Source organism: Cyanistes caeruleus, chromosome 6 (genome assembly GCF_971803275.1).
Source record: "Cyanistes caeruleus chromosome 6, bCyaCae1.hap1.1, whole genome shotgun sequence".
NCBI lineage: Eukaryota > Metazoa > Chordata > Aves > Passeriformes > Paridae > Cyanistes > Cyanistes caeruleus.
The window spans coordinates 63,682,192-63,707,420 of NC_141706.1; the positions used below are offsets into that span (position 1 = coordinate 63,682,192).

The 25,229-nt window shown below is 45.7% G+C and overlaps 2 protein-coding genes across 2 annotated transcripts in view; one reads left to right on the plus strand and one right to left on the minus strand.

Annotated features, from left to right (window-relative positions):
- Positions 1-359: 359 nt before the first annotated feature.
- Positions 360-3,286, minus strand: LOC147652770 (inositol 1,4,5-trisphosphate receptor-interacting protein-like 1). Its single transcript, XM_086894041.1, has one exon. The coding sequence runs from the start codon at positions 3,154-3,156 to the stop codon at positions 1,471-1,473; it is 1,686 nt and encodes a 561-aa protein (XP_086750167.1). The 5' UTR covers positions 3,157-3,286; the 3' UTR covers positions 360-1,470.
- A 2,294-nt stretch (positions 3,287-5,580) lies between these two features.
- Positions 5,581-25,229, plus strand: part of RTN1 (reticulon 1) — a 115,009-nt gene continuing 95,360 nt past the window's right edge. Inside the window, exon 1 of the mRNA XM_023927342.2 lies at positions 5,581-5,925. Coding sequence (XP_023783110.2) covers positions 5,754-5,925 — 172 coding nt within the window. The 5' untranslated portion in view covers positions 5,581-5,753. The remainder of the gene's footprint in view (positions 5,926-25,229) is intronic.

Genomic DNA, 25,229 nt, shown 5'->3' on the forward strand with positions numbered 1-25,229 from the left:
AGAAATTCTGGCCTCTGAGGCTGGCGAGGGCCCGGCCCACGCTGCCCACAGCAGCTGGCCGTGTTCCAGGCCAGCTTGGCTGGGGCTTGGAGCACCCTGGCCTAGCAGAAGGTGTCCCTGCCCATGGCAGCGGGGCTGGAAGGAGGCAATTTCTAAGGAGCCTGCCCAGCCAAGCCATTCTGTGATTCTGTGATCAGAGGGGCTGGGGACGGCTGGGCCTCATTTCTCATTGGAACCACTTCAGCACTCTGAGTCTGCTTGAGTTCAAGGAGACAGCTGATGAGCCCACACTGACGGCGTGTGACGTTTACCCGTGCCATAGGTCTGGCTGAGATCAATAAAGTCTCGCACAATGCAGATTCTGCAATGTTGCATTTTATTGAAACAAGAGCAAAGCAGTTTCCAGCTTGCCCATCCTGAACATGCTAACTACAGAGCATTAATATGGCTCACAACTGAGAGCCACACTAGATACGGATTTGCTTGTATATCAAAATATTACCCTACGTGTTCTATCTATCCGTTATATATGCTATCAAGAGATCTATTTGATGAAACTCACTCCACACAAAAATGTGTTAAATGCATTAATATGCATCACAATAGATAGTGACACTACATGTGTCCTCTATTGTTATTATTTAAATATATTTACATATTCAACTCTTTAGAATGATATTGCTAAATGACACAAGCATTACCTATTTCATATTTTTGGTATTATTTCTATTAGTCTATTGTTTGCTTGTGTTGTATTTTGCTATCATATATGATATATTAATCATTATATGACTATTATATAGGATTACATGTTTATAAACATTAAAGTATAAAATACTTGAACACTATATATATATATATATATCTATATATATCTAGCTATGCAATAAAAATCTAGATTATTCTATAGAAAAAATTTCAGGTCGGCTCCAACAGAGCTGGTCCAGAGCCGACCCAAAGGTGTCCCTTCCGGAGACAAGGAGAGACGACGTCCATGGACTCATCCCGGGCAAGCAGCGCTGACTTCTCCTCTTGGTCCTTCTTGCTCCGTCGCTTTTTTCTTTTCCTGACCCGCATTTCCGCTTCTTTCACACTCCGATTTTTGGCCCTTCTCAAAGGCTGGCAACAAGTGCATCTTGCAAGTGGGATTTGGTGACTTTGGTGCTGCATGTGAGGCATGTTCTCTCTTCAGGTGCGCTCTTAGGAATGGGGAAACGCAAGCCGGGCTTTATGCAGAGCTGGGTGTGTTTTTTTGGAAAACTTAAAGGATTCAAAGAGGTAGAAGAAGCCCTGCTGTGGCCCTCCACCTGCTGAGGCAGCAGGAGAGGCTGTGGGACTTTGGCCAGAGCCTGTGCATGCGTCCTCTTCTCCTTAAAGGACCAAATTTGTAGGATGAGGTGGCTCTTTGCTGCCAGCAGCACAAGGCCAAGAACAGGCTCTGTGCTCGTAGCCATGACTCCTCTCCTTCATTCATTCAAGGTTCATTTTGATTGATTCATCGAACCACTTTCGCAGAACCCAGTACTCAAGCATGGCCTGGCTGTACGCGTCCGAGTCCTGCGCCAGGCGATGGAAGAGATTGTGTGTCGTAGCCGTTGCAACATCTGGGGGTACCCTGATGTCACGAGGAAGCCTCTCGTTGCCCACAATGAAGTGGTTGAGGCGTTTAGCTCTGACACATAAAAACAGGCCATCTCTGATCTGCAGCAGTCGCTCCAGGAAATGTCTCCTGCGCCACAGTGCCACGGGTGTGGCAGCGAGCAGGTGCATGATGAGGGTCTTGATGGCGTAGGTGGAAAAGCAGAAGCCCAGCTGGAGACGGGTGAAGAGCTGCAGGCATCTGAGGTGCAAACTGTTGGGGGGGGCCTGCCTGGCAATGTGCTTGAAGAACTTCATCTCTGCCACAGCATAAGTCTCAGGCCAGGTTGTGTTTGGGGTGTGGGCCTCTCTAGGCTGGCTGCTGACAAAGATGTCTGAGTCGCCTCTCCTTACCCCAAACAACATCTCAATCCTAAAGGTCTCTTCTCCGTTGGTCACCTTGAATTGGCAGGAGCGTCTGGAGGGCAGCAGCGTTAAATGCCAACCGTGTGACTGAGGCAAAGCTGGCCAGACTGCTCTCACCAGTTGGCAGAACCAGCGGGCCGTTTTCTGCACGTCGAGGTAGGAGCCGGTGCACAGGGTGTCCAGGAGGCTGGGATCCTGATTCCTCCTCAGCTCCTCCTTGGGGTGGTGCAGGAAGCACAGCATGTTGTCGCCCTGCTGCTCCCTCCTGCAGGTGCACTCCAGCTGCACGCGCACACGGAAGTTCCTCAGCTGCGTGTGCCCTGCAGTGTCCAGCTCCAGGTGGAAGCTGTGGCCTCGGGGAGGGGTCATGGGTACGAGCACGCGGTACACAACGTCCTGCTCGCGGGGACTCCAACCTTCAAAGGCACTGCCCACCCCGATGGCTCGCTGCAGGACTGGGTAGAAACTGTTTGACAAGACAAGACCAAAGAAAGTGGCATAGTTGTCCATCAGGTCAGTTATCCACTCACAGCCTCTCTGCAGGTCCTGGACAGGCCACTGGAGGCACTCCATCAAAACTACACCAATGATTTCCCCAAAAAGATCCTCTACTTCTCGGATTAAATCTTCATATTTGTTTTCTGCAGATGCACCCTCATTGACAGCTCCGTTTCCACCATGATCTGCCTCATTTGCAGCAGCATTGCCCGCTTGCTGTACGTTGCCATCATCGTTGTCTTCCTCCCGATCCGCATCGCCTTCTTCATTTCCAACAGCTTCTTCTCCATTTGCATCCCCGTTTCTGACTCCCTCTTCATTTACACCATCATTTTCTTCTTCATTCCTCTCTCTCCTCAGGCTCCTTTCCCATCCCATAAACCATAGGAGCAAGACGAAGACCAGGAGCACAGCAACAGTCACGAGCTGCAAGTACTGTTGGGCTTCACTCTTCCGGATGAGCCGCTCCACTTCCTGCTCCAGCAGAAGCCTCTCGCGTTCCAGCTGCTGGGCACGCAGTTCCATGCGCCGACGAACTTCCTCATCCCAATCCCCCACAGGCTGTGGGTAAAGGGTGAGGCTCTTCAAGAGCATGAAAAGGAACACGACGGAATTCATGGTCTGCAGGAGGATGGAGAGAAGGCCTTGAGTCATGCTGTGAGGGAGGGAACTACTGGTTGTTGGAAGGAGGGCAGCAGGGATCTGCTCAGGGATCTGAGGGCAGGAAGGACAGGGCCCCAGACAGCTGGCAGGCAGCAAGGCCTGTCCTGCTGACCCAGCAGCAGCAGCAGCAGCAGCAGCGTGGCCTGCCCAAGGCTCTCCCACGAGGGGATGTCCCCACATGCAGGGGGAGAAGCCAGCCCCGGGTGCAGCGTTTCCACCCTGGCCCTTGTCCCCAGCCCAGCCTCCCCAGCACGTGTGCACTCACCGCTTGCCCAAGCAATGAAGGCCAGCGTTACCTGCTGGGGCCTTTTGGAGCTGCCCCCATTGTGACATGTCCCCCGTGATGTCACAGGTGTCACAGCACATCACAGCCCAGCCAGCCCCACCTTTGTCCCCACCCCCACTCAGCCACTCACAGAGGCCCTGGTGTGCTGTTTAAGGCTGCCTTGGAGGGAATCTTCTTCCAAGAACTCCCACTGTTCTTTCTTTTGGGTTTGTTTTCATCTGCCCTCCACTGACAATCTCCCACATCTCCATGTTGGAAGGCACCCTTGAGGATCACTAACTTTTGACTCCTCACTGCTTGAGCTACACGTCAATCTCTGAGTCAGTGAGGTTGAAAAGGTCCCTGAAGATCACACATTCCAACTGCAACCTTAACACTGCCTATTGCACCAATCAGCCAGGTCCCCAAATGCCACATGCCCATGACTTTTAAACCTTTCTGAAGGTGCTGGCTCAGCCATTTCCCTAGGCAGCAGCCTGTTCCCAAGCTAGACAGCCTTTTTGTTGAAGGAAGATTTCCTAGAAGTACAATCAAAACCTCCCGGGGCGCAACTTGAGGTCATTTTCCTCTGATTTCCTCCTGTTGTTTGTTCCCTGAGCTAATAGCATGAGCCCCACTGAGCTCCAACCTCCCTTCAGGAACCAGGGGCATGGTGTCAAGTGCTTGGGCTGAGGTGAAGGCATCTCCTGGCAGAGGAGAGAAAGCTGGTGCTTTTGCACTGCACTTCCCACCACCCAGGGGGACAAAAGTGGCTGTGGGTGGGGATAAAAGTTTCAGGTGTTCCAGGCCAGGTTGGATGGGGCTCGGAGCTCCCTGGCCTAGAGGAATGAATCCCTGTCCATGGCAGTGTGTTGGAACCTGATGCTCTGGTTCTCAGAACTCCGAGGTTCCTTTCATCCCAAACCATTGTATGATTCTTAGGCAGCAGCAAAACAGAGTGAGGATAAGGGTGGCAAATCCCTGGGAAGGTAACACAAATGGAAATCTTCAATGCTACTTCTGCATCTTTTCATCTTGTGGCCTTACCCTAGATTTCCTACCTCCTTGTCTGGAAAAAAGTGGAAACATGCTCAGTTTTCAAACCCAAGCATAAGCTTGCTGTAGCTGGAGAGGGTCTGGAGCCTGCCTGGGGATGCTGTGCCATGCAAACCACAGCTGGAGACCCACTGCTGCAGCAGGCAGAGAACCACATAGGAATGAGGTCTCCTGGCTGGGGCAGTTATGCTCCACCTTGTAGCTTGACCTGCCATGTGACAAGAGAGAGGCTCTTCTACAAGGCAGGGAATTTGTTCCTTGACCTGTCAGTGCCTGAACTGTGTGTAATGGAGGAACAATCCCATGTCCTTTACCTGGGTCCATTTGCTCATCTGTAAAAGGACAGCAAAGTTCCTAGTTCACCTCAGAAATAGCAGAGTTTCTGTGAAAGCACAGATCCTGCCCTGTGCTTTCACCTCTGCTGTAACTCATGCTGCTGCTGCTGCTCTCACTGACAGCAAAAATCCCTGATATTTCTCATCTCCTCGGTACACACACATTACTTTTGTGAGGAAGTATGCAAGCAAAGATAATGGCACACACACACAAAAAAAAAAAAAAAAAAAAAAAAAAAAAGGAAAAAACCCGCACACAGACACCTGCTGTGAGTTTATTTTGACAAGTGTCAATAAGCTGCGATCATGTCTCCAGCGCGCCTGCAAACAGAGAGGAGCCGACTGGGTAAACAAACCCAGAGGCACAGTGTGGCTTCTCTCGCTGGGTCAGGGGCTGGCGGAGAAGGAGAGGGGCAGGAGCGGGGCGATTTTCGGGTGGGTTTGCTGCGAGCTCTCTGCCCTCTGGGCAGAGCCCGGCGGTGCGGGAGGAGCCGGTGCCGTGCCCGGCTGCGGCGCCTGCGGGATGCTCCGGAGCGCAGGGATGCGGAGGAGGGGGACTGCGGGAGGGGAGAGGGAGGCGTGTGCCTGCCTGCAAGGGGGCATTTCTTCCTTTAGCCAAGCGAGCCGATGCCTACCCTGCTGAAGCGGTTAAACGGGGGAGAGCAGCAGCCCGGCTGGCAGATTCCTGCCCTGTGATATGCCAGCCACAGGGTGACGCAAGGGCTGGAAGGCTCCAACTAACAAGCCATTTTCACCTGCGTAATACGCGCTAGTGGAGATACAGCAGCGGCGGCGGCGGCGGCTCCCGGTCCCCGCAGCCGGCCAGACCCCAGCGCGGCCGCAGCACCAGCCAGCCCGGCGGCCACCGCAGCCCTCCCGGTGGCTCCCGCTGCATCCCAGAGCCGGAGATCAGCGGCCGCCTTGCAGGCAGCATGTCAGCCCCGCCGGACCCCCAGGACCTGCTGCTGGCGGGCACCGGGGTGCACTGGGCTGCGGACGGGGCGGACCAGTACCGGGATGGAGATGGGGCTCAGCAGCGGGAACAGCTGGGTTTCGGCTCCGCCAGGGAACACCCGCCCGTTACCATGGCGACTGCATCCCCAGGTAAAAAGCGAGGGGTACCCAGGGATGCTCAACAAAGGGGCCCTGGCAGCAGCATCTCCCGGTTGTCTCGTTCCTGACGCTTCCTCTGTTTTTCTTCCAGCCCGGCTGCTTGGAAACATTGCTAAGGAGTTAGCGAGCGCATGTAGGGAAACAGAAAATAACGAGGAATTGCGGCCTTTGCAAATAGTTATTTTTTGCTGATGTGGGGGAGGGGGGACGCGGGAGCCAGCCAAGTTCCCTAAAGCTCTTTGCAGTTTGTCAGGCACAAGACAACCAGATTTTAGGCAAATGTTGAAAGGCATTTGATTTCACCTGACTTGATGTGGATCTGTCCTCATTTGTCGCACACCTGTTCACACCTGGAGTGACAGATCTCGATGGAGTTACTTCAGCCATTCCCCATGCACCTGGAATTCTTGCATGGCCCCTTATGATATTTCAACACGCAGCTTTTAATGGAGTGCCTATTTTGAAGTGTTTGTACATTTTGTGCATTCTTTTGGGACTTGTTCATTTATTTGTGGACTTCTTGCTTGCTGTGTTTTCTACCTTTTGAACACTCAGGTGTGTTCCACTTTGGGTGCATTCAGTTTAGGGTGTGCAGGTTCATTGCTTTTCAGTTTATTTTTGGGATGTGTTCAATTTCCCCTGGTTTGGGGCTGCTTTCTTTAGTAGGTGTATTAATAGCAGGTGCATATCTGTCAATGAACCCCAGGAGAATTCAGCTCCCCATAGCTTCTGGTTGAAATGTTTGGGGGAAAATATTTCTCTTTCCTTCTTGGTGATAATTCCCTACTTTCCTTCCCATTGCTGTCTGTCAGAAAACCCAAACAGGCAGAAGCCCCAGCCCTGTGGGAGCTGATGCATCCCATCTCACTGGGAAGTAGATGTTTCCATTACAGAGCCTGAAGCATTAAACTTGTCTTGAGTAAGTTGCGGGTCAGGGCTCGGGACAGGAATCGATCTTTGTTATGCAATAGCTGCAGGAGCATTAGGAACTGCGTTTTTGGGCTGAGTCCCTTCTAATCCCCTCCAGTCAATCAGCACAAAGAGTAGCTGGCCAGGAACAGCCCAGTCTGTGGCTACGTGTGCTGTTCTGCTCATCCCCACACGCGCGGGGTCTGAGTGTGCATCGGTGCTGGTGTGTGCTCCCGACATGGATGTTCCCCTGCTGCCTGTCTGTCTGCTCGATGTGACCGAGTTCAGGGATCTAACACCCCTGTTTTGTTGTTTTGTAGCTCTAGGCAGGCAGCTCATCTGCTGATGTGCTGCTGCTCATTCGCTGAGCTGAGTGTTGGGTTGTGAAACGTGACTTTCTGCTGGAGGCAGAGGCAGCTGGCTGGGAATGTCAGGCTGCCTGAGTGTGTGTGAAGAGGGGCAGGACTGGGGTCTCCAGGTAGGGCTGCCTCAACCATTTAATGACACAAAGAAGGGGGAAAAAGAGTCTCGTGAGCATTTTTTTGTTCACTGATGGATAAAAATATGGCCATGCTGAATCTTAGTGTACAGAACAAAGAGGGGTGGTCTCTTAAACTGTGTAAATCACTATTTAATGGAATCACTGTGGAACCCCTTACACTTAATGAAGGCTTCTTCAGGCTTGATATACCTGTAGATTTACACTTAGAGAATGCAGAATAGACAGACAGAAAGAAACTAAAAAGAAGAAAAAAAAAGAGGAAAAAAGGAAAGAAAGACAAAAGAAAGAAAAAGAAATGCAAATAAAAATTCCAGCTTTTGGAATCCCCTGTACAGGGCCTTAGATATGTTTGTTTGTGTCAAACTGTGGCAAGGTGGAGGCAAAGTGAGTGATACAGACCCTTTTTTTGGTGTTTGCTGGCTGTGGACTGTCAGGCTGTCAAATCAGCAGTACCATAAGAGTAGTAACGTGCTTTGAACATTTCCCATTTTGTTTTCCCTGCTCAATAAAGACCCGTTGTGTGGCTGTGTGCGTGTCTGGCCGACCATGGCAGACAGAGCAGCATCCCAAGCAGTGCAGCCCTGCGCACGCAGTCTCCCTCTGTTTGTGGCTGCAGCAGCTGTATTTCTGTTCCACGCTACCTAGAGAGCCACGACTCCCGCCCCCTTCACCGGGGGAAGTAAATAATTTCCTTGTTCTCTCTGTGTGACTAAGTATTCATAAGTTTCTGAATAAGAAGACTGTCATATTGTTGAATATCTGAAAGTGTCAAGCTTTTCTGAAAACTCTTTATTTCTCCTGCTCGGAGAGAGATTCCTGCATAGGAACGGACCCAGCAGGAGATACACAGCTCCAGCTTTTTCACAACACTGGCATAGTCTGCTGTAAACTCAAACACTCCTGACACAATGGGCCATCTGGGGACACTTTAGACAAGGAGCAATCCATCCAAACAAGAGTGAACTGGACAGAATAATTTTCAGGTAGCTTCCCAGCGCATCCTGTATCTTCCTCCACACCTGTCAGACCAGTCTTTTCTTTTTTTTTTTGTGAAAACCATGGTTATGCTTTCTGAGGCAAGAGCAGGGTTTGGAGTCTGGGAGATTCTCTCAGCATGAAAATAACTGAAAACAAATGGTGGGAATTTATCACAGGTTGTGCAGATGTTTTCTTATACAACCTAAAAATTTGCAAACTTTCCCTGATCTTGGCTTTTGTTTTAAGTTTGAAAACCAGCCAGGGATTGTTGAAAGGTTCAGGGATATTTTCAAGCTGGCCGTGGGCCCGGCTGTGAGCCAAGCTGGCTTTGTGTCAAAACCTGGTGAGTGGTTTCTGAATGATGAAAAGCAATGGATTTCACTCCCCATTCTTTGGATCAACCAAAATCAGCAGTGATTGAGACTGCAGAAAAGAATTCCCACGAGGAGTGGAAAGCTGAGAGATTTCTCAAAGTCAGGGTAACGGGGAGCTGCAGATCCCACATCAGCCTCTCCTCTTGCAGGGCTCCAATGAAGATAAACTCCAGTAGCTTCTGGGCAGGGATAAGGCTGTTTCTCAATCTTTTATCCTAGGCCCCTGAATTTTGCTGAAAATGTCTCTCTTTCTCAAATGCAGAGTTTTCTTCTCAAAAATGAATTTGGTTCAGGGTGAGAGGACCTTGTAGGCAGTTCTTGCAAGGACTGGTGAGCAAAGCGGTCCTGAAGGGCTGGTGAGCAGTTTCATGTTGGTGAAGAGAGCCCCATGTCACCCAACACACCATCTGGTCACAGATTCTGTTATTTTATTTTTATGCACCAACAGTGATTAAAATCCCTTGACAGGAATTATTTCCAAAAATATTACACAGGCTAACAGGCGTTCCCCAGGGTAAATACATATGGTTTCCTCCAGAGAAATGGCAAAATGGAAGAATGGACTGTACCTCCATACTGGATGTGCTCTTCAGGGAAAAAGAGCAGGGAAAGGACAGGGATTCATACAAATAGTGATTCCTGTGTAAGGATCTGGGAGATTTTATGCAGCCTGGTGCATGGGTGGGTATCTGTAGGGTGATACAGTCAGTGGTGTGATGCCCCCATGTCCATGCAGCTGCCAGCTCGTGCTCACTCCAGGCTTCAGACAGGCCACAGCAGTCAGGACATCCCTGGCATTCCTGGCCTGTTTCCAGCTGCTTCCAAAGTCAGGTCACATGTGCCCAAAGGAGAGGGTGCCATGGGGATGGCATTAATAACTGGGACATGTCTATGGGGACACAATGGGATGGTGAATATGACCTGTGGAAACCCTTCTGGAGCAGTATCCAGGGGTTGGCTGGGGTCCCCTGGGGTCCCTCAGTGGTGTGGAAGCCCTGTGCCTGTGGGAGTAACAGCACCCTTTTGGTGTGTGCCAGTGAGGGATGGAGGGACTCAAAGCTGCTTGGATGAGGCAGATGAGTTGAGGAACAGCCTCTGCTTGCTGAGGAGCAGTGGGAGACCAAATCCCAGGTTTCATGCTCTGTTAGGTGCAGATATAACACAGAAGACCGTGAGGGGTGTGGGCTCCCATTGGATGAGGACAATCTCTAATGTCAGTGCTTTAAGAAAAGACCTTTTTAAAAACCCTTTCTAATCCACATGATTTGTAGAGGCTGGGTTTGAAGAGATGTGCAGTGTACCCATGTGCTCTCACCATGAGCTAACCCACCAACCCACCCCTCTGCCTGCAAGGGACTGCAGTGAGGTGCTCCTGCCATAAGCCTGAATTTGCATTGATAATTCTGCACCAGTGAATCTCAATTTATGGTTTCTCTCCAGTTACTGGCAGCTTTGCACCTCAGCATGAAAGAGATTTCTGTTTTCAGGCAGGCTGAGAGCCCCGTGGCTCACCTGGGTGGACAGAAGCAGGCATGGACATGAATGTCTGCTCTGCTTGGGTTTGGCACAGACACTTTTTGGAATGTCAGATCCTGGACATATGCAGCAGATTCCCCAAGACAACTGACTCTTTGTGGCCTTCCCACCCTTCCCAGGTGTTGCCCTAGGAGGATCTCCCTCTCCCCAGGCATCCATAGCAATGTGCTGCTCAACGCCACCACGCTGGAAAGGCCAAGATCCAAACCCTAATTTCTCAAGTTGCTGTAGAAAAGTCTTGGCATGGTGGATTCACTGCCCTAAGCATGACACAGGGGAGCCTCAGCAGGTGTTTGGAAATATGTCCTGAACTGCCAGGCAATCCTGCTCAGATTGAACCACCTGAGGCCAGATTTAGCCTCACTATGTAAGAGTACATATTCATGCCAATTCTACTACCTACATTTTAGTCCTTCCTGATTTAGAGAGCTGAATTTAGGTTTTTTCTGCTCTCTGGATTAGCCACTCAAAACTTCTGATCTACTGCTGTGAGTGTGGGGGACGGGGATCATTTGGTGGAGGTTCTTCCCATTCCCTGGTGTTTTGTTAATGCAAGCAGATTTTGAAGAGGGACAGAAACAAAGTGGATTTCTTCTCAGATCTTTCTATTCTTGTAATCCTCATGAAGCTTGAAAAAGTAGCCTAAACCCACAGTTAGCCATCCAAAAAAAGAAAAAGTTCTGTTGAAATACCATCCTTTACTATCCTTCATGCTCACTTGAGTAAAGTCAGAGCAGTGGCTCCTGTTGGGCCTCTCCAGAAATGCTCTGTATTTGGGGTGCTCTCAGAGGTGCCTAAAACTCCTGGTATAGAATCTGTGCAGCAGTGTAGTTCTCAACTCCGTACAGATCAAAATGCAGCAGGTTTTCCCCTGTTCCTCACAGGGATGCAGACAGTTCTTCCTGCTTTTACTGCCACAATGATGAATTTTCTTCAGCCTTCAGAGTTGCAACTGGGTTGAGGAAGAGGATGAGGCAGATGAAAGAGCAAAGTAGTACCAGGGAGGGTGACTCACCTGCCTTATTTTAATCTTCATCACTCAGTAATGAAATGTTTTATTTATAGGCAAGGTACAGAGGGGGAGAGTTTGGTGAGGAGGAGAATGGCGTGGAGGGGAGAGGCTTTGGATGTCCCAGTTACTGCAAGTGTTGGGTTTTGTGAGTTGCAGTATTTTCTGGGCTGTGGATCTCCCCAGGGCTGGGTGGTTCATTATCTCTCACTGCTACAAGGGTCCCAGGAGGCACCTCTGTCTCCTTTTTTTCTTCAGCTCTGGAAATGCCACTCAATGACTTGTCTTATGCCTTATTTTTACCAAAAATCCTGTATTGTGCAGGTTTCAGTCTGTCTGGAAAATGCCTATGTGTTTTCTCTGTTTCAATCCTCCCAGAAAAGTTAGGGCAGATCCCACAGGTCTGTTTATCATGTCCTCACAGACCATCCCCATGAAGGGATCCTGGCCCAGCTGCATGGCCTGGATTGGTCCAGGATGCTCAGGATTAGAGTTAGGCTCTACTTTCAGCCCTGAGGCCTGAGCTGGCCCTGAGACCTAATTATTTCCTTCTCAAGTATTTTTGCTCAAAGTTCCTGAAACAACCAAGGAGTTGTGCTGCAGGTCCACATCATCAACAGGGAATGGAGTTTTTTAAATGGGTGACTTCTTGGAATTTCCCTCACTCTCCTTCCTTAGGAGTTGCTACCTGTAAAATGGGCCAAGTATGCACTGAGATTTTTCATTTTTAATGTAGCATTTATATCCTCATGTCTGTTCTTTGTGTGCTACTCTCTTACTTCTAAATCAAGACTGCTTACAAAATTCTGGGGGTTCTTATTTTTCTTGTTTGTGTTTTGTTTTATTTTGTTTTCTCCAAAGAGAAGGTGGCTTCCACCTTCTAGCAAACCATGTTTCAAATAATGAAGTGTTATTTGTAATTAGTTTTCTAACTTAGGAGAAGCTGTAGAGTTGGCATGATTCAGCACTCAGGAGCACACCTCACATTTAGTGTTCTTGTTTTTTAAGATATTTCTGATTTATGGTCAGTTTATTCTTCCAAGAAACCTCATACCTTCTACAGTGAGAATAAATTCTTGGCATTCACCTGCAAGACTTGAAATAGAGAGGACCTTAATCACTTATTTCAGTCCTCCTTCTTTCAATGAAGTATTTAATACTCTAATTTTATGGAACATAAGTGCATTCTTAACTATTATTAAAATTAGGATGGTCTTAAGCATATGCATAAAGGTGAGCATGTTTTGTTTAATTTAAGAATAAATGAGGTAGAAGATATATCATGTATAAATTTGCTTTATTACCCATTAGACCAGACTGCTTCAGGACATTTGCATGTAAAACAGAAGAACCAGCACTTACCCATCTCATTACAGCACCGTGAAAATTAACCTTTAAAGAGATCGAAAACTTAGAATGAAAATCATAATCATGTTGCTGTTGCTTATTTTGATCTGTCGCGTGTGTCTAGGTGAGAATAAAAATTGTTAGAAATGACTACATCCTTCATAAGCCTGTCACTTTCAAATATTGAGGTGTTACCACATAAACATTGGCTTTGTACTTTAATATTCCTTAAGAGCGGGCTTTCCCATCTTTATTTAAATAACAGCCGATAAAAGAGTTATCTGCATATTTCTTTCACTGCTGTTACGAGCTGCCTGCCCTTGATACAGCCTCCTGCTATCCTGAAATCTTGTATGAAAAAAGGTAGCTGGTTCTTCAGAGATGATTTCCACACAATTTCCACAATTCCCAGCTGCAGCATTCCCAACATGTCCCCACACAGCTGTGGCTCGCTGTGAGCAGCGGATGCAGTGCTGCAGCGGGGGGTTTGCTTGGGTGCAGGAGATGATGGAGCTGGGAAGATGCTTTCTGCAGACCTGCAGAGTTTTGTCAGCTCGAGGCTTTTCTGTGCCATTCAGGACATGAGTTGTGTTTCATTTTTCAGCAGTGCTGAATTTATTAACTGCAGCTGATTTATTGCCAGTAGCTTTAAAGTCATTGAAGGGACTTATTATCTTTTACTGTGGCCAGTAAAAAAGCAAATGCATGGGGCAGCTTTGTCAGGCTGGAAACTTTCCTGCTTCCAGTCCCTCAGGATTTTGTGCTTCTCATCTCTGAGAGTTTTTTTCTGTGCAGATTATCAGTCCATGTCTTGGGTGCACATGTGGGTTCCCCTGGGTGAGCCCTGGGGCTGAAAATGAGGAAACACCAAGTCTGGCCAGGGCTTGGAATCCCAAACACAGCCCTGGGTGCCATCCCTCACCCCATCAGAGAACCCATGGACATTTCAGAGCCACAAATGCAGAAGTTACAGATCCAGATGACATCCCCAGCTTTCCCTGCACTGCATTAGTCACTGGCTGCATGATCAATCCTCACCCTGTGAGCTGAGCTGCAGCACAGCTGTGCAGAGAAGGGCTGCAGGCAGCCTGAGCCATCTGAGTTGGTGCTGGTGCTCTCCTGAGGAGCCTGGGCCCCTCCACACAGCTCCCAAAGCACTCAGGCCCACCTGTGAAGGAACTGCTGGAGGGACAGACTGCATTTAAGGGCTGTGATCAGCAAGAGACTTCTGCCATTCACAGGCCTAACCCATCCCCTAAGTGGGGGCCTACCCTCCACAAACTTCATTTTGCATCTCAGGAAGGTGGTGACTCCCTCACCCCACACGGGTTTTGGGGCACACATAACCAGCAGAGCAGCTCTGCTTGGAAATATTTTTAATGCCAAGCTCCTGGGCAGGCCAAAGGGCTGGATCCTGAGCACAGCCTAAAGGCTGCTCTGAATCTGCCACCGCTGTTCAAGGGTTCAGTTGTTCCCAGGTCAGCTGCATCCCTCTCCCTGTGTGAGGCACCGAGGCCACGGCGGGGCTGGGAGGTGAAAATCAGTGTCCCAACTCTGCTCTGATCTGTGGAGCACCATCCCCATTTGCTTTTTGGAAGGGGGAATGAGGATTTGCAGTTATCAGCTCTCCGCTGGCTACTGGAACACGGAGGGGTTTTAATTCCAATCAGTTTAATTGGGTCTTTCCCTTGATGTCCTTAATGCAGGGGCACAAGAGATGCACTTGCTGCTCACGTGCATAGGAGAGGTTTTGCATTTCATGATATTTTCATTGACTTCAGCACTGAAGCACGATGCAACACGCTGGAAATTAAATGTGCACTTCAGCTGAACTGGAAGCTGAGCTGCTCCGTGCAGGTGCAGCTGTGTGAGATGAGCAGCAGTCATTTGTTATTTGCAGACTGATTTTAGTAAAACTGGAAACGTCTTCTCCTGCTCCTTATAAAAGTTACAAAAATGTGTATCACAGTTTTTTCATCTTCTGTTTAGTGCTCATCTCTATCTAAGGGTGTAGCATGCCTGTCAGTTTGCTGGGTTGGGGTTTTTTTGGGTTTTTTTTTTTCCTTTTATTACAAGGGTTTATAGCTTTGGTAAACATCATTGAGCAAATGCTCTAAACTGCAATATTGCTGTGCACTAAATTTTAATTGAGAGAGTCATCTTTGATGTAGGGTTAACCTAAAGCTGAGGCTGATTCCTCTCTTTTGCAGCTTTTGCAGTTCTTTAAAAAAAAGACATAATGCAGCATTTATGTAGTTGCTGATTTCTCTACTGCTCTGGGAAATTATCACTGGAGTGGAATGTAGAATTGATTCCTCAGAATTTCCTGCTTATCCTGAAAGTCTCTGTTCATAATTTGTGATTCTCAGAGCATAATTAGTTTGTAGGAAGGATGTTGGGTCCAAAGGTAACCCTCCAAGATGATGTGTGAGAGTTAAAATCCCAGAGGAGTCACCTCCTCTGAACACAATGTTTATGGGAAAAAATAAAATGGGTTTGGAATCTCTAGGCAGTAGTTCTATTTATCACTTTAACTAAGAAATCCCTATAGCAAATTGGCTGGTAAGTGGCATCTTTGTTGCTTGCAAGAGAGGGTTTTTGTAGATTCTTAGTGGTTTAGGTGGCATCTTTATTTTTTAGTAAAAAGTTCTGTGAGCGTTTAATGAGGGTATGTTGCACACAGGACTGAAAAGTCAAATAAGCAATTAATTGATTTCATGGGCAGATGTGGAGTCATTAAGTAAAACCTGGATTACTTTTACATGGATGAAATAGGAACTCTGCCTATGAAAATGCATACCTGCCTCTATTGCCAGGAGAAAGGACTGAATTTCCTGAAATTTAAATGTTTTTAGAAATTTGACATCAGACAAAAAAACCCCTTTCCACAAGATATACATAGTTAAAATATTATTAATAAAAATAGTGAAATCTTGGAAATAAGGGCATGTATTTTCTAATTATTCTCAGATCAATTAATGTTTCACCTCATTTGGCTGGCAGCAGCATTTAGAAAAGTACCTTTGCTTTTAGAAGAAGACATATATTCCAAATATACATAAATTCCATTTCAAAAGCACTAATTCCAGCCTGCAAAGATCTTTATTCTATTTTAGAATTGCCACGTCATGTACATTTTTTCTGTTGTGGTTTTTTATTTATTTTTTTTTTTCCCCCTACCCTAACAAACTCTGCTGGAGATTATGGAGGATTATCTGAGCAGTTATCATAGTAAAAGCCAGTTGCCATTTTGGGATTTTTTTTTTATTTTTTTTCCCCTCCAAGTCCTTTTGACATTAGCTTTTATAATTTGGTGCTGTGTAGTAGAAGTTCAGGTCAGAGCTGAGGAGACAGGCCTGGGGATTAATGCTGGGTGAAATATATGCAATCTCCTTCCACTTTGAACGTGCTAAGCAGACCATGTATAATCCCTGGAATATTTGGTAGATCTGCCAGGCCTTGAAGATGGCATTCCTAATATTTGTCTAGCTACATGTATTTTTGCATGCTTGTCCCTCCCTGTGCCATCCAGACTCTATTCAAAAGTGAGGAGAGGGGGCTGAACAAAGACTGAGAAGTAAATGTACCATTCCCTGGAGGAGATTTTAGAGTTTGGGCTATTTTTTTTTTCCCCCTCTCTCTGCTGTTGCTTTTTAATGAATCGTTCTTCTAACCTACTTTAAATTGAGCTTCTAGCACGCTGGATGTTTTGCAGATGAATCATACTGTGCAATGCACTTATGCATATCTGCTGTGCAAGTACATTGTCAGCTTGTATTTGATAACCTACCAGCAAGCAGGATCTTTTTTTATGGAAGCTTGGGATGCTAACGTCGTTCTCCAAGTGAGAATAATGCAACCACTGTTAATAAATCAGCCTGGGTCCGGGGATGTCTCACCACTTTTGCTGCATCCTTGATTAGCATTATCCTCAGAGGTATAAATTAAAGAGGAAAATATATAATCTGGGAAGCTTTCCAGCATCATCTTTGAAAATGAGAGCTCAGTCCTTTGCTGGGATTTCTTTGGTGGAGGAATGCTAATAGCAATGCTGAAGTTGTGCTCTGATTGCACCCTAAAGAGTAGGAAGATGCACAGAATAGCTTTTTTTTTTTTTTTTTTATTTGTCATCAAGATAATTTCTGATGTGATCTGCACCGGGTGAAGTTTTTTACATGGTTCTGTGAATTGATCCCAGAAGTGCAGCTTCAGTCACTCCCTTTTCTACTGCTTGTTCCCTTTGTCTGACATCTGCATAGAATCTGGTGCATGTTTTCCCACCTCAGCCTGCAGACAACGGCCTGCAGCAGCTGGAGAGTGGACACAGCTCCTCTGAGACATTGGCCAAAGCCTGGGCTTCAGCAATAAAGATTTCAGGAATTTCTTCTGACTGTTCCTGCGAGGTGTCATCACAGCCGGATGGCAACTCCTGACACCTCCCTCCCTACCAAGGGAAGAAAACTGTGCTGCAGAATGTGCTGATCTGCAAAAAAAAACCAAAAAAAACCCCAAATTTGCAGGGAGGGCTTGATTTTTGCAATGTTCCAGCTGTGGCTGTGCTAAATGAGCATAAAGGGGAGTTTTCAGCATATCAGCAACATGTTGGAAATGGAAGTGCCACATCTTCCAGCACTTTCTGAGTAAGTTTTCCCCTTCCCTGATTGAGTCGTTGGCACTGACTGGAGCAAGGAGTTTGGCATGTTTTATACTTGGAGTCTTGCTGTATAATGTCTGTGTTGCTATTTGCTTTCCCTTGGCCAGCTCTCTGCCAGCATCTTCCTTTGCTTTCCAAGAGATGGCAAAGAGCACAGAATGCAAGACAAAGCTGTTGTTCCTCAGGTTCTGGGGAGACGTAAGATACCTTCATTACTATTTTCCTGTTGGAACATCTGATCTACAGGAGGGTGAAAAGTCACAAAGAGCACCCAGGAGCTGCATTTGAGCTCAGTCTGGGTCTGATGAGGTCCAGGCAGTGCCAGGCTTCTCCAAAGAGGTTTTGGCTTCATCATCAGAGACTCAGTTTACAGGGCCTCTTAGCTGAGACTCCAAAAAGTCATTCCTCTCCCCTGAAAAAATGTAGGGCAGTTTTTACTTAGTTCCTGAAGATAGTTCATTTTTTTTCCTGCATGCTATCACTTTTAAATTAATATTGAGGATCCTTAGTTATGTTTTACAAAGGCATTCACCCTTCCAGCTCAACAAAATAGAGGGAATACCATGTGCTCTTTGCCAGCTCTACTGACATTGGTAGATTTGCTGAAGCAACGTGTTTCAACATTTCCAGACATTTTTCCTGTGGAGCTTTCTCTTCCATAGAATGGTTTTCTGTTTCCCCTTGATTTGAGATGAAAAGAAAATTGAAAATAATATGAAATTTTCCCACAGGACAGAATTTCTTTAGCAATAGCTCAGCTTCTAGGTAATGTCAGGAATAACACAAACCACTGTGATCAGTGTGCTTAATTTCAACTCTGCATTTATGACTTATTCCTTGACATTTCTGTCTGAGGAATAATGACATGAACACACTTTACTCTCAGCTTGAAAATACCCATTAAAACTGAAAGCTACTGCAACAGCAAGTAGGATTTGTGAGCATTTCTTTAATGCAGTCAACAGGGTTGTGACCTTGGTTCTCTGTCACTGGAAATGAAATTGCCTCCTGGTCCAGCCCATCTCATCGCTGCCAAGCTGTAGCACCGAGCAGGTTATTTTCTCTTTGAGGCAGATGACTTTGCCAGCACTGTGCTGAAGAAGACAGGAAGTGTTCCCCAAGCCAGCAGCTGCCCAGGGTCCTTGGATTTAAATAATTACCACAGAATCATAAATCATAGAATGGAATGGGTTAAAAACCACCCAGTTCCAGCTGCCCTGCTGTGGGCAGGGACACCTTCCACTACCCCAGGGTGCTCCAAGCCCTGTTCAACCTGCCCTGGAACACTGTCAGGGATCCAGGGGCAGCCACAGCTGCTCTGGGCACCCTGTACCAGGGCCTCCCCACCCTCCTAGGGAAGAATTTCTTGATAATATCTAACCTAAATATACCCTTCTTCAGCTGAAGGCCATTCTCCCTTGTCTTATCACTGCATACCCTTGTCCAAAGTCCCTCTCCAGCTCTCTTGGAGTTCCTTCAGGCACTGTAAGGGGCTCTAAGATCTCCCTGGAGCCATTTTTTCTCCAGTCTGAGCACCCCCTCTCTTAGTCTGTCTTTATAGATGTATTCCAGACCTGTGGTAGCTCTCGGCTGGACTCATTCCAACAGGTCAACATCATTATATAGTGCTCCTTCTTTACTCACTTAAAAATGTGACTTGCCTGTTGATGCCAAGCAAGGGAAGGAAAGTGAGGGAAGACAGCAAATTAAACTCTTTCTTCTTAGTCTCTGTACAAGACTTTCCTTTTGGAAAAGCCCTTCCCTTCTCACGCTGTGAGCAGGAAAGCAATGCAGCTCCTCATGAGCGGGAAGTGAAGCCTTTAGGAGCCATCAGGTTCCCTTTCCTGACCCTGAACTTGCTGTGCTGCTTGCTTTAGTCAGCTTTTCAGAAAAAAAAATAAATAAAATGGTCTGTTCCAAAAGTTTTCAACCAATTTCAGTCCCGTTCAGCTGGACTGCAGCAACTGCTAGAGCAGGTAAAATCCAAATTTTACCAGGAGCCTTCTGCTCCTGCCTGCTTCCAGCACCAGGTGTCCCAGGCTTTTGTAACTTTTAGAAACAAAGAGCCAGATGTCAGCAAAAAAAAAAAACATTGAGCAAAGAATCTGCAGAACTGCTCACTCAGATTTCTGGTTACAACTGCTCTGCTATGCAAGGCACAAGCCAGTTTCTGAGAAAATTAATTAAAGAAGCTGGTTTCTAACCTTGTCCAACATAAAGTTGAGAGGGAAAGGGTTGTTTGCTCCTGGTGCTTGGTGAAACTGTCAGGAGAAATGAGCTACACTAAAAATCAGTGTAGGCAGAAGGGTAAAATGGTGTAAATTACACAGGACTGTCAGTCCAGGAAGGAGAGGAAGTCAGCACAGAGGGGAAAATGGACAGCAAGAAAAGAAATTCCAGCTACTTTCAAGAGTCTGGATTTATCAAGCAATGGATTTCTCACCAGTTTATGAAGGGATGTAGTGATGGGGGTTAAGCTTATAAATTCAGCAGATACTTTTTGGTCCATGTCTCCTGTGCTCACAAGATCTGGAGGCAAAGTTTGCCTGCAAAACCATCTTCTTCCACCCTTTGTTCAGTTGGAGCAATTAACATAATTGCATTTAAGAAAAAAAACCCCTTTTGAATGGGTTTTTGTTTCTTAGTTATTTCTTTCAGCCAATTGAAAGGGCATGAAATCCCCATTCTTCAAAGCAGAGGCAGATCTGTTGAGCCTTTCACCATGTGAGCAGTACCTGGAGGAGTGCTGTGCCACAGCAGGACCTGCCTCATGTGCTGGGTTCACTCTCCAGACCCCTGGAGGCTGGCTGAGCTCTCCCAGCTCCTACATCTAGCACTGGGAAACTACAAGGAAGACTGTGAAAAAGCAGAATGATCTTGGCCACCTGTATAAAAATCTGGAATAAACAGGAGGAGGCTATGCAGGGACAAGGCACCTCAGCAGGAAGAGCCAGCTTCCTAAACATGGGGTGGGAAACTGCAGATGAATCCATCAGAGAAGGACTGGGGTGTTGAGGGTCACAAGGCAAACCCAAGCCACCATAGGCTGTGAATCTTGTGCTGTTTTGCTGTTGCTAAACAGCAGATGCCAGGCTGAGATGTGGTGATGTGTTTTTTATGTGCAAGATGCAATAAATGGCCTGGGCATGAGCATGGTGTCCAGTCTGGGGCACAACACCTCAGGAGAAATGCAGAAAACCCAGAGGAGAGGCACCAGAGTGATCAGATGTCAGGGAAATACAACCTGGGAGGGAAGATTGAAAGAACCAGGCTTGTCCAAGCTAAAAATGAGAAGTGCTGCAGCGCAGAACAAGAGCAAGAGCTTTGAGTTCATGAGAGCCCAAGCAAAAAGTCAACCTGATCTCCAGGAAAGGGTGTGCCTTCAACTGCAACATTCAGATTAAACATTTGGAAAAAACCTTTGGGCTGGTGGGACAGAGAGACACAGGTTGCTGTGTGGGTGCTGGCTGCAGCTCAGGTGCTGGAGTGAGCAGTGCAGATCACTTTGCCTTCACCCAGGTGGCAGAAGAAGTGATGCTGCTGCCTGGGGCCAGCGATGGAATCAGGTCTTTCAGATCTTTCTGGCCCTTTTTTTTTTTGGTGAATCTATAAGCTGAGGTGAGGGATGGCAGCAGGAAATACACTAATTTATTCTTTTCCCGTATTAGTTTGGTTACTGGTACAAACCAGCAGCTTCTGTTACTCTTTAAAAATGTGCATCAGTCAAAAGTCACAGAAAAGTTAATGTCCTGGGGTGACTTTATGATGCTTGATTGGCTGATTTTTGTATTTCAATGTCTTTTTATGGTAATTATTTATTTTTTAAAAGAAAAATAGCTTTAGGTATGTCTTGTGGGGAAAGCCCTGCTTTCCTTAGGGGGACTGGGTGAATTAGACAAATCTCAATTTAGCATTCAATAAGTTGGACAAACAGCAAACTTCAGCACAAAATAATAGCAAGGATTTTAAATAAATGCAGGCTTGGCAGAGAGAAATTATAGAAGATAAAGTGTGCAGTGATAGTTGGATACTAAGAGCATAGTGCCTGCATCCAAGGAAGGAAGAAATGGAAAATGATACAGCAACTACAGTCTTATTAAACTGACTTTATTAGTATTGTTGCAAACATAACGGGAAAATGGCAAAAGTGCATCATGGATTTATAAATGTGGACTGTGAAGACAAACTTGATAGTTTACTTCAGTAAGTGATTGTTTTCTGACAGGGTTTCAGTGGAGTGTAAACTCCATTAATGCTTGGAGCACTTCTACTGGGGAGACAGGCTGAGAGATTTGTGGTTGTTCATTCTGGAAAAGACTCCAGGGTGACCTCATGGTGACCTCCCAGTACTTAATGGGAAGTGTATATATATATAAAACAGGGTCAGTGACTTTTTATGTGGGCAGATAGTGATAGGACAAGGGGGAATGGGTGTCAACTAAGAAGCAATTCTTCAGTGTGATAGTGGTGAGACCCTGGCACAGGCTGTCCAGAGAAGCTGTGGCTGCCCCATCCCTGGAAGTGTTCAAGGACAGGATGGATTGGGCTTGGAGCAACCTGGGATAGTGAAAGTTGTCCCTTATGCACCTGAGATAAAGCTGTGAAATCAGATAAAAAGATATCATTAAAATATTAAATACCTAACACTTGGTTCCAATGTTTTTGATTTGCTTTGAAACAGTTTTAATTCATTTTTTTTAAAAAAAGTCTAGTTTTATAGAAATTACATTTTCTAGTCAATTCTCTTCATTAAAAATTTTCCATGCTTCTGAAAGGGTGAGGAAATAATCAATGAACATTATTTAGAGAAATGCAGCACCTCTTCCCAACTGTGCTAATATTGGTGAGAAAACATCATTTCCTCAGACCAACTTGTGAGTCAAATTTGGAAATTATTCCCTTTATACTTGGGCTCTATGGACTGCTCATGAATATTAGAAGTATGAGCTGTGCTGCTTAATTGTAGCTTCTTGTATGAGTCACATGATTATTTAATGAGGATCCTTGATTGGAGGCATGAGCAAACACATCTCTTATACACACTTGATTGTGCCAATTTCAGGGCTCATTTTCTCTTGATGCTGATATGTAACACATTTGTCATTGGCCTTGGCAAACATTCCTTTGCCAGAAAAAAATTAATTTCTCGAGTATCAACAAAAAATGATACAGGGATTTAGCAAATATAACAACAATAGAGTCACAGAATCATGGAATCATTTAGGTTGGAAAAGAATTTTAAATCATTGAGCCCATGAGTTCCCTCAGCACTGCCAAGGCCATCATTAACCCTTGTCCCCAAGTGCCACATCCACATTTCTTTTAAATCCTTCCCTTCACCCCTTCTGCATCATCTCCCCTGTAACAACATTAAGAAAATAACATCAAGATTCACTTGTGAGATACACTTGGGTGGCTGCAGCATGTGTCTAGCTTTGGGAATTTTGTTAGGCCAAGTCACAATCCTCTTCAGGAAAGGCTGATCCATTTGCTTTCCTAGCTCTGCTGTAAGTTTAGATCTTGTTGGGTTTTTTGGTTTGTTTTTTTTTTGTGTTTCTGGTATGTTTAGGTTTCTCCTGGGCATGAGGGTGGCTGTAATTCTCACCTCAGAACAAGAGTGGGTGTTTCAGCTCTGATATAGCTGCTCCAGTGCCACATCTTCTGCCCATCTCTGGGTCTCATCCTGCATCCAGCATTAATGAGGAATTACAAGGTCCTCAAAAGATCTCCAAAAATCATAGAAAGCCTTAGGTTGGAAGGGACTTCAAAGGTCATCTAGTTCCAGCTGGAAGAGATGGGTAGTTTTTACCATTTGTGGTATCCTGCTTGTGTGACAATTTTCTCATGGAAATTTGTTTATTATGTTTTGGGGAAAAAAAAAAAACCCACCTTTGTGTTTCCTGAAGACTCTATTAAAGCACACAGCTACACCAGATTTCAGGAGAGCCTTCTCTGAAGTACCTTTTCATTGGATTTAAAGCTGTGTTTTGTGAATATAAAACATGACATGTGTGATCTTCCCTCTGCCTAGCAGCGAAGGCTGATGCTGATGTAAGACAGAGTCAATGGCCTGCCTGGATTGAAAAATAATCTTCATTTTTTTCACTGTAAAGGTCAGTACAGTTGCACCAGTCCAGGATACCTGACCTACTTGATTGCTGAAGTTACAGATATTTTTTTAGAGTACAAAAATGAGATTATCTTTTTGGAAAGTGACTCCACTGGTACAATACAGTCATTTTCTGTTCCAGCTATGATTCCACCATTCCAAACATTGATGATTGTTTCCCAGTCAAGTGAATGTTGTAAATTCATTGTGGTGCCATGGTTATTTCCAAAATTCCTTGGTCTATGTGTTGGTTTAAATTATTAACACACTGTCCTTTCAAACACACTGCCAAGCCAGCCACAACCCATGAACAACAAACAATCAAAATCAAATTCTTTCCAAAACACAACATTGTTTTTTGAATAGATTCACTGACCAAAGGAATGAGAGATCAAGGAAAGAAAAAGAGAAATAAATAACAGGCTTGGACATCTGAAGCTGGGCATGGATGAACAAGAGGGGATCATGGCACTTCTTTCAGTATGCAAAAAACATGTTTGGGAAGAAGAAATGGAGAATGGTTAGTAAAACATCTGCAAGGAGTGATTCTAGATGGTCGTTTCCTTTTTGATTGGACCAGTTTCTGATAAAACATGAAGACCCAATTTCATGTTTTGCAATATTTACAGATCTCAGTCTGTATGTAAGAAGGAAAATAAAGTCTCAAATAGAACTCTGTGCATGCTTAAAATAATCTTGATATTTTCTGCTTTGCTGACTCAGTCTAAATGGCCTGAGATTTTGAAGTGATGGGAATGCTGCACCCCAGTTACAGAAAGGGTTTTATTTAGAGAGGCAAACTCTGGGCACTTCATGATTAGAAGATTTTAGCTTATATTTCCACCACAGCAAAATCGAGTTGAGCTGGTAGCAGGGTGGCATTGACTGGAATAATTTTTCTTAATTTCTGCCTGTGGCTGGTGGTACAGTTCTTGCTTTGGAGATTTGGTAACCTCAAAGATATTTTCAACTGCAGGAATACACTTTCCCCCATCAACCACTATGAAATGCCAAGGACAAAAGCAATTTTTAAAATGAATCTCTAGACTTTTGTTATGTGGCTTTGAGGTAACATTGTTTTCCCCGCTTAGAAGGGAACATATGCATTTTATGTAACCTTGAGTAGCTATAACAGCAAATTATTATGTTTTCTACAAAATATTTGTGTTTCCTTTCACAGACCAGTGGTCTTAAACTTATAAAACCTGATGTTAAAGTGTTGTTGAATTATGGGTATTTTTTCATTTCACTGTGTGCAATGCTGAGATGAAATTCCATACATCCTGACATTCAAATGCTGGGATTTGAGTGGGGCTACAGTTAACATCATTATCCCATGGGGAAAAACATGATTTCTGAGAAATTTAGAGAAGTTATTTTGCCCTTTTCTACCTGGGGACTTCTTGAGGATATCTTGAGGATGCTCCCATCCAGCTGGACATCACCTTTGCAGAACAAGATGCTTCCACATTTTAGGGACCCCCAGATGCAACACCACCTGCTGAGAGCCTCATTTTGGGGATCTGAGGAGAGAACATGGCACAGCTGTGGGTGTTGTGAACACACCTGGGAGGGCTCCAGACTCTGCTGTTGTGTTCCAGCCCTCCTGTCACATACTTGGTCCTGATCTGGGACCTTGGTGCCATGTGGGTCACTGAAAAACAGTCAAAACTCTCTGCATTACAGGGCACTGAAAGTAAATAATTTCCTACTCAGGGAGTGAATAGCATTAGAAGTTTTTAGGGTCTTTCTCCAGTTTTAATTGGATTTCAGTAGTTTAAAATTCATCAGAACTTCGCTAGCATGATCTAAAAACCACATTTATTCACGCAAACATACTTGGGTGTATTGCAAGCACATGGTGCAATTGTCTTGCC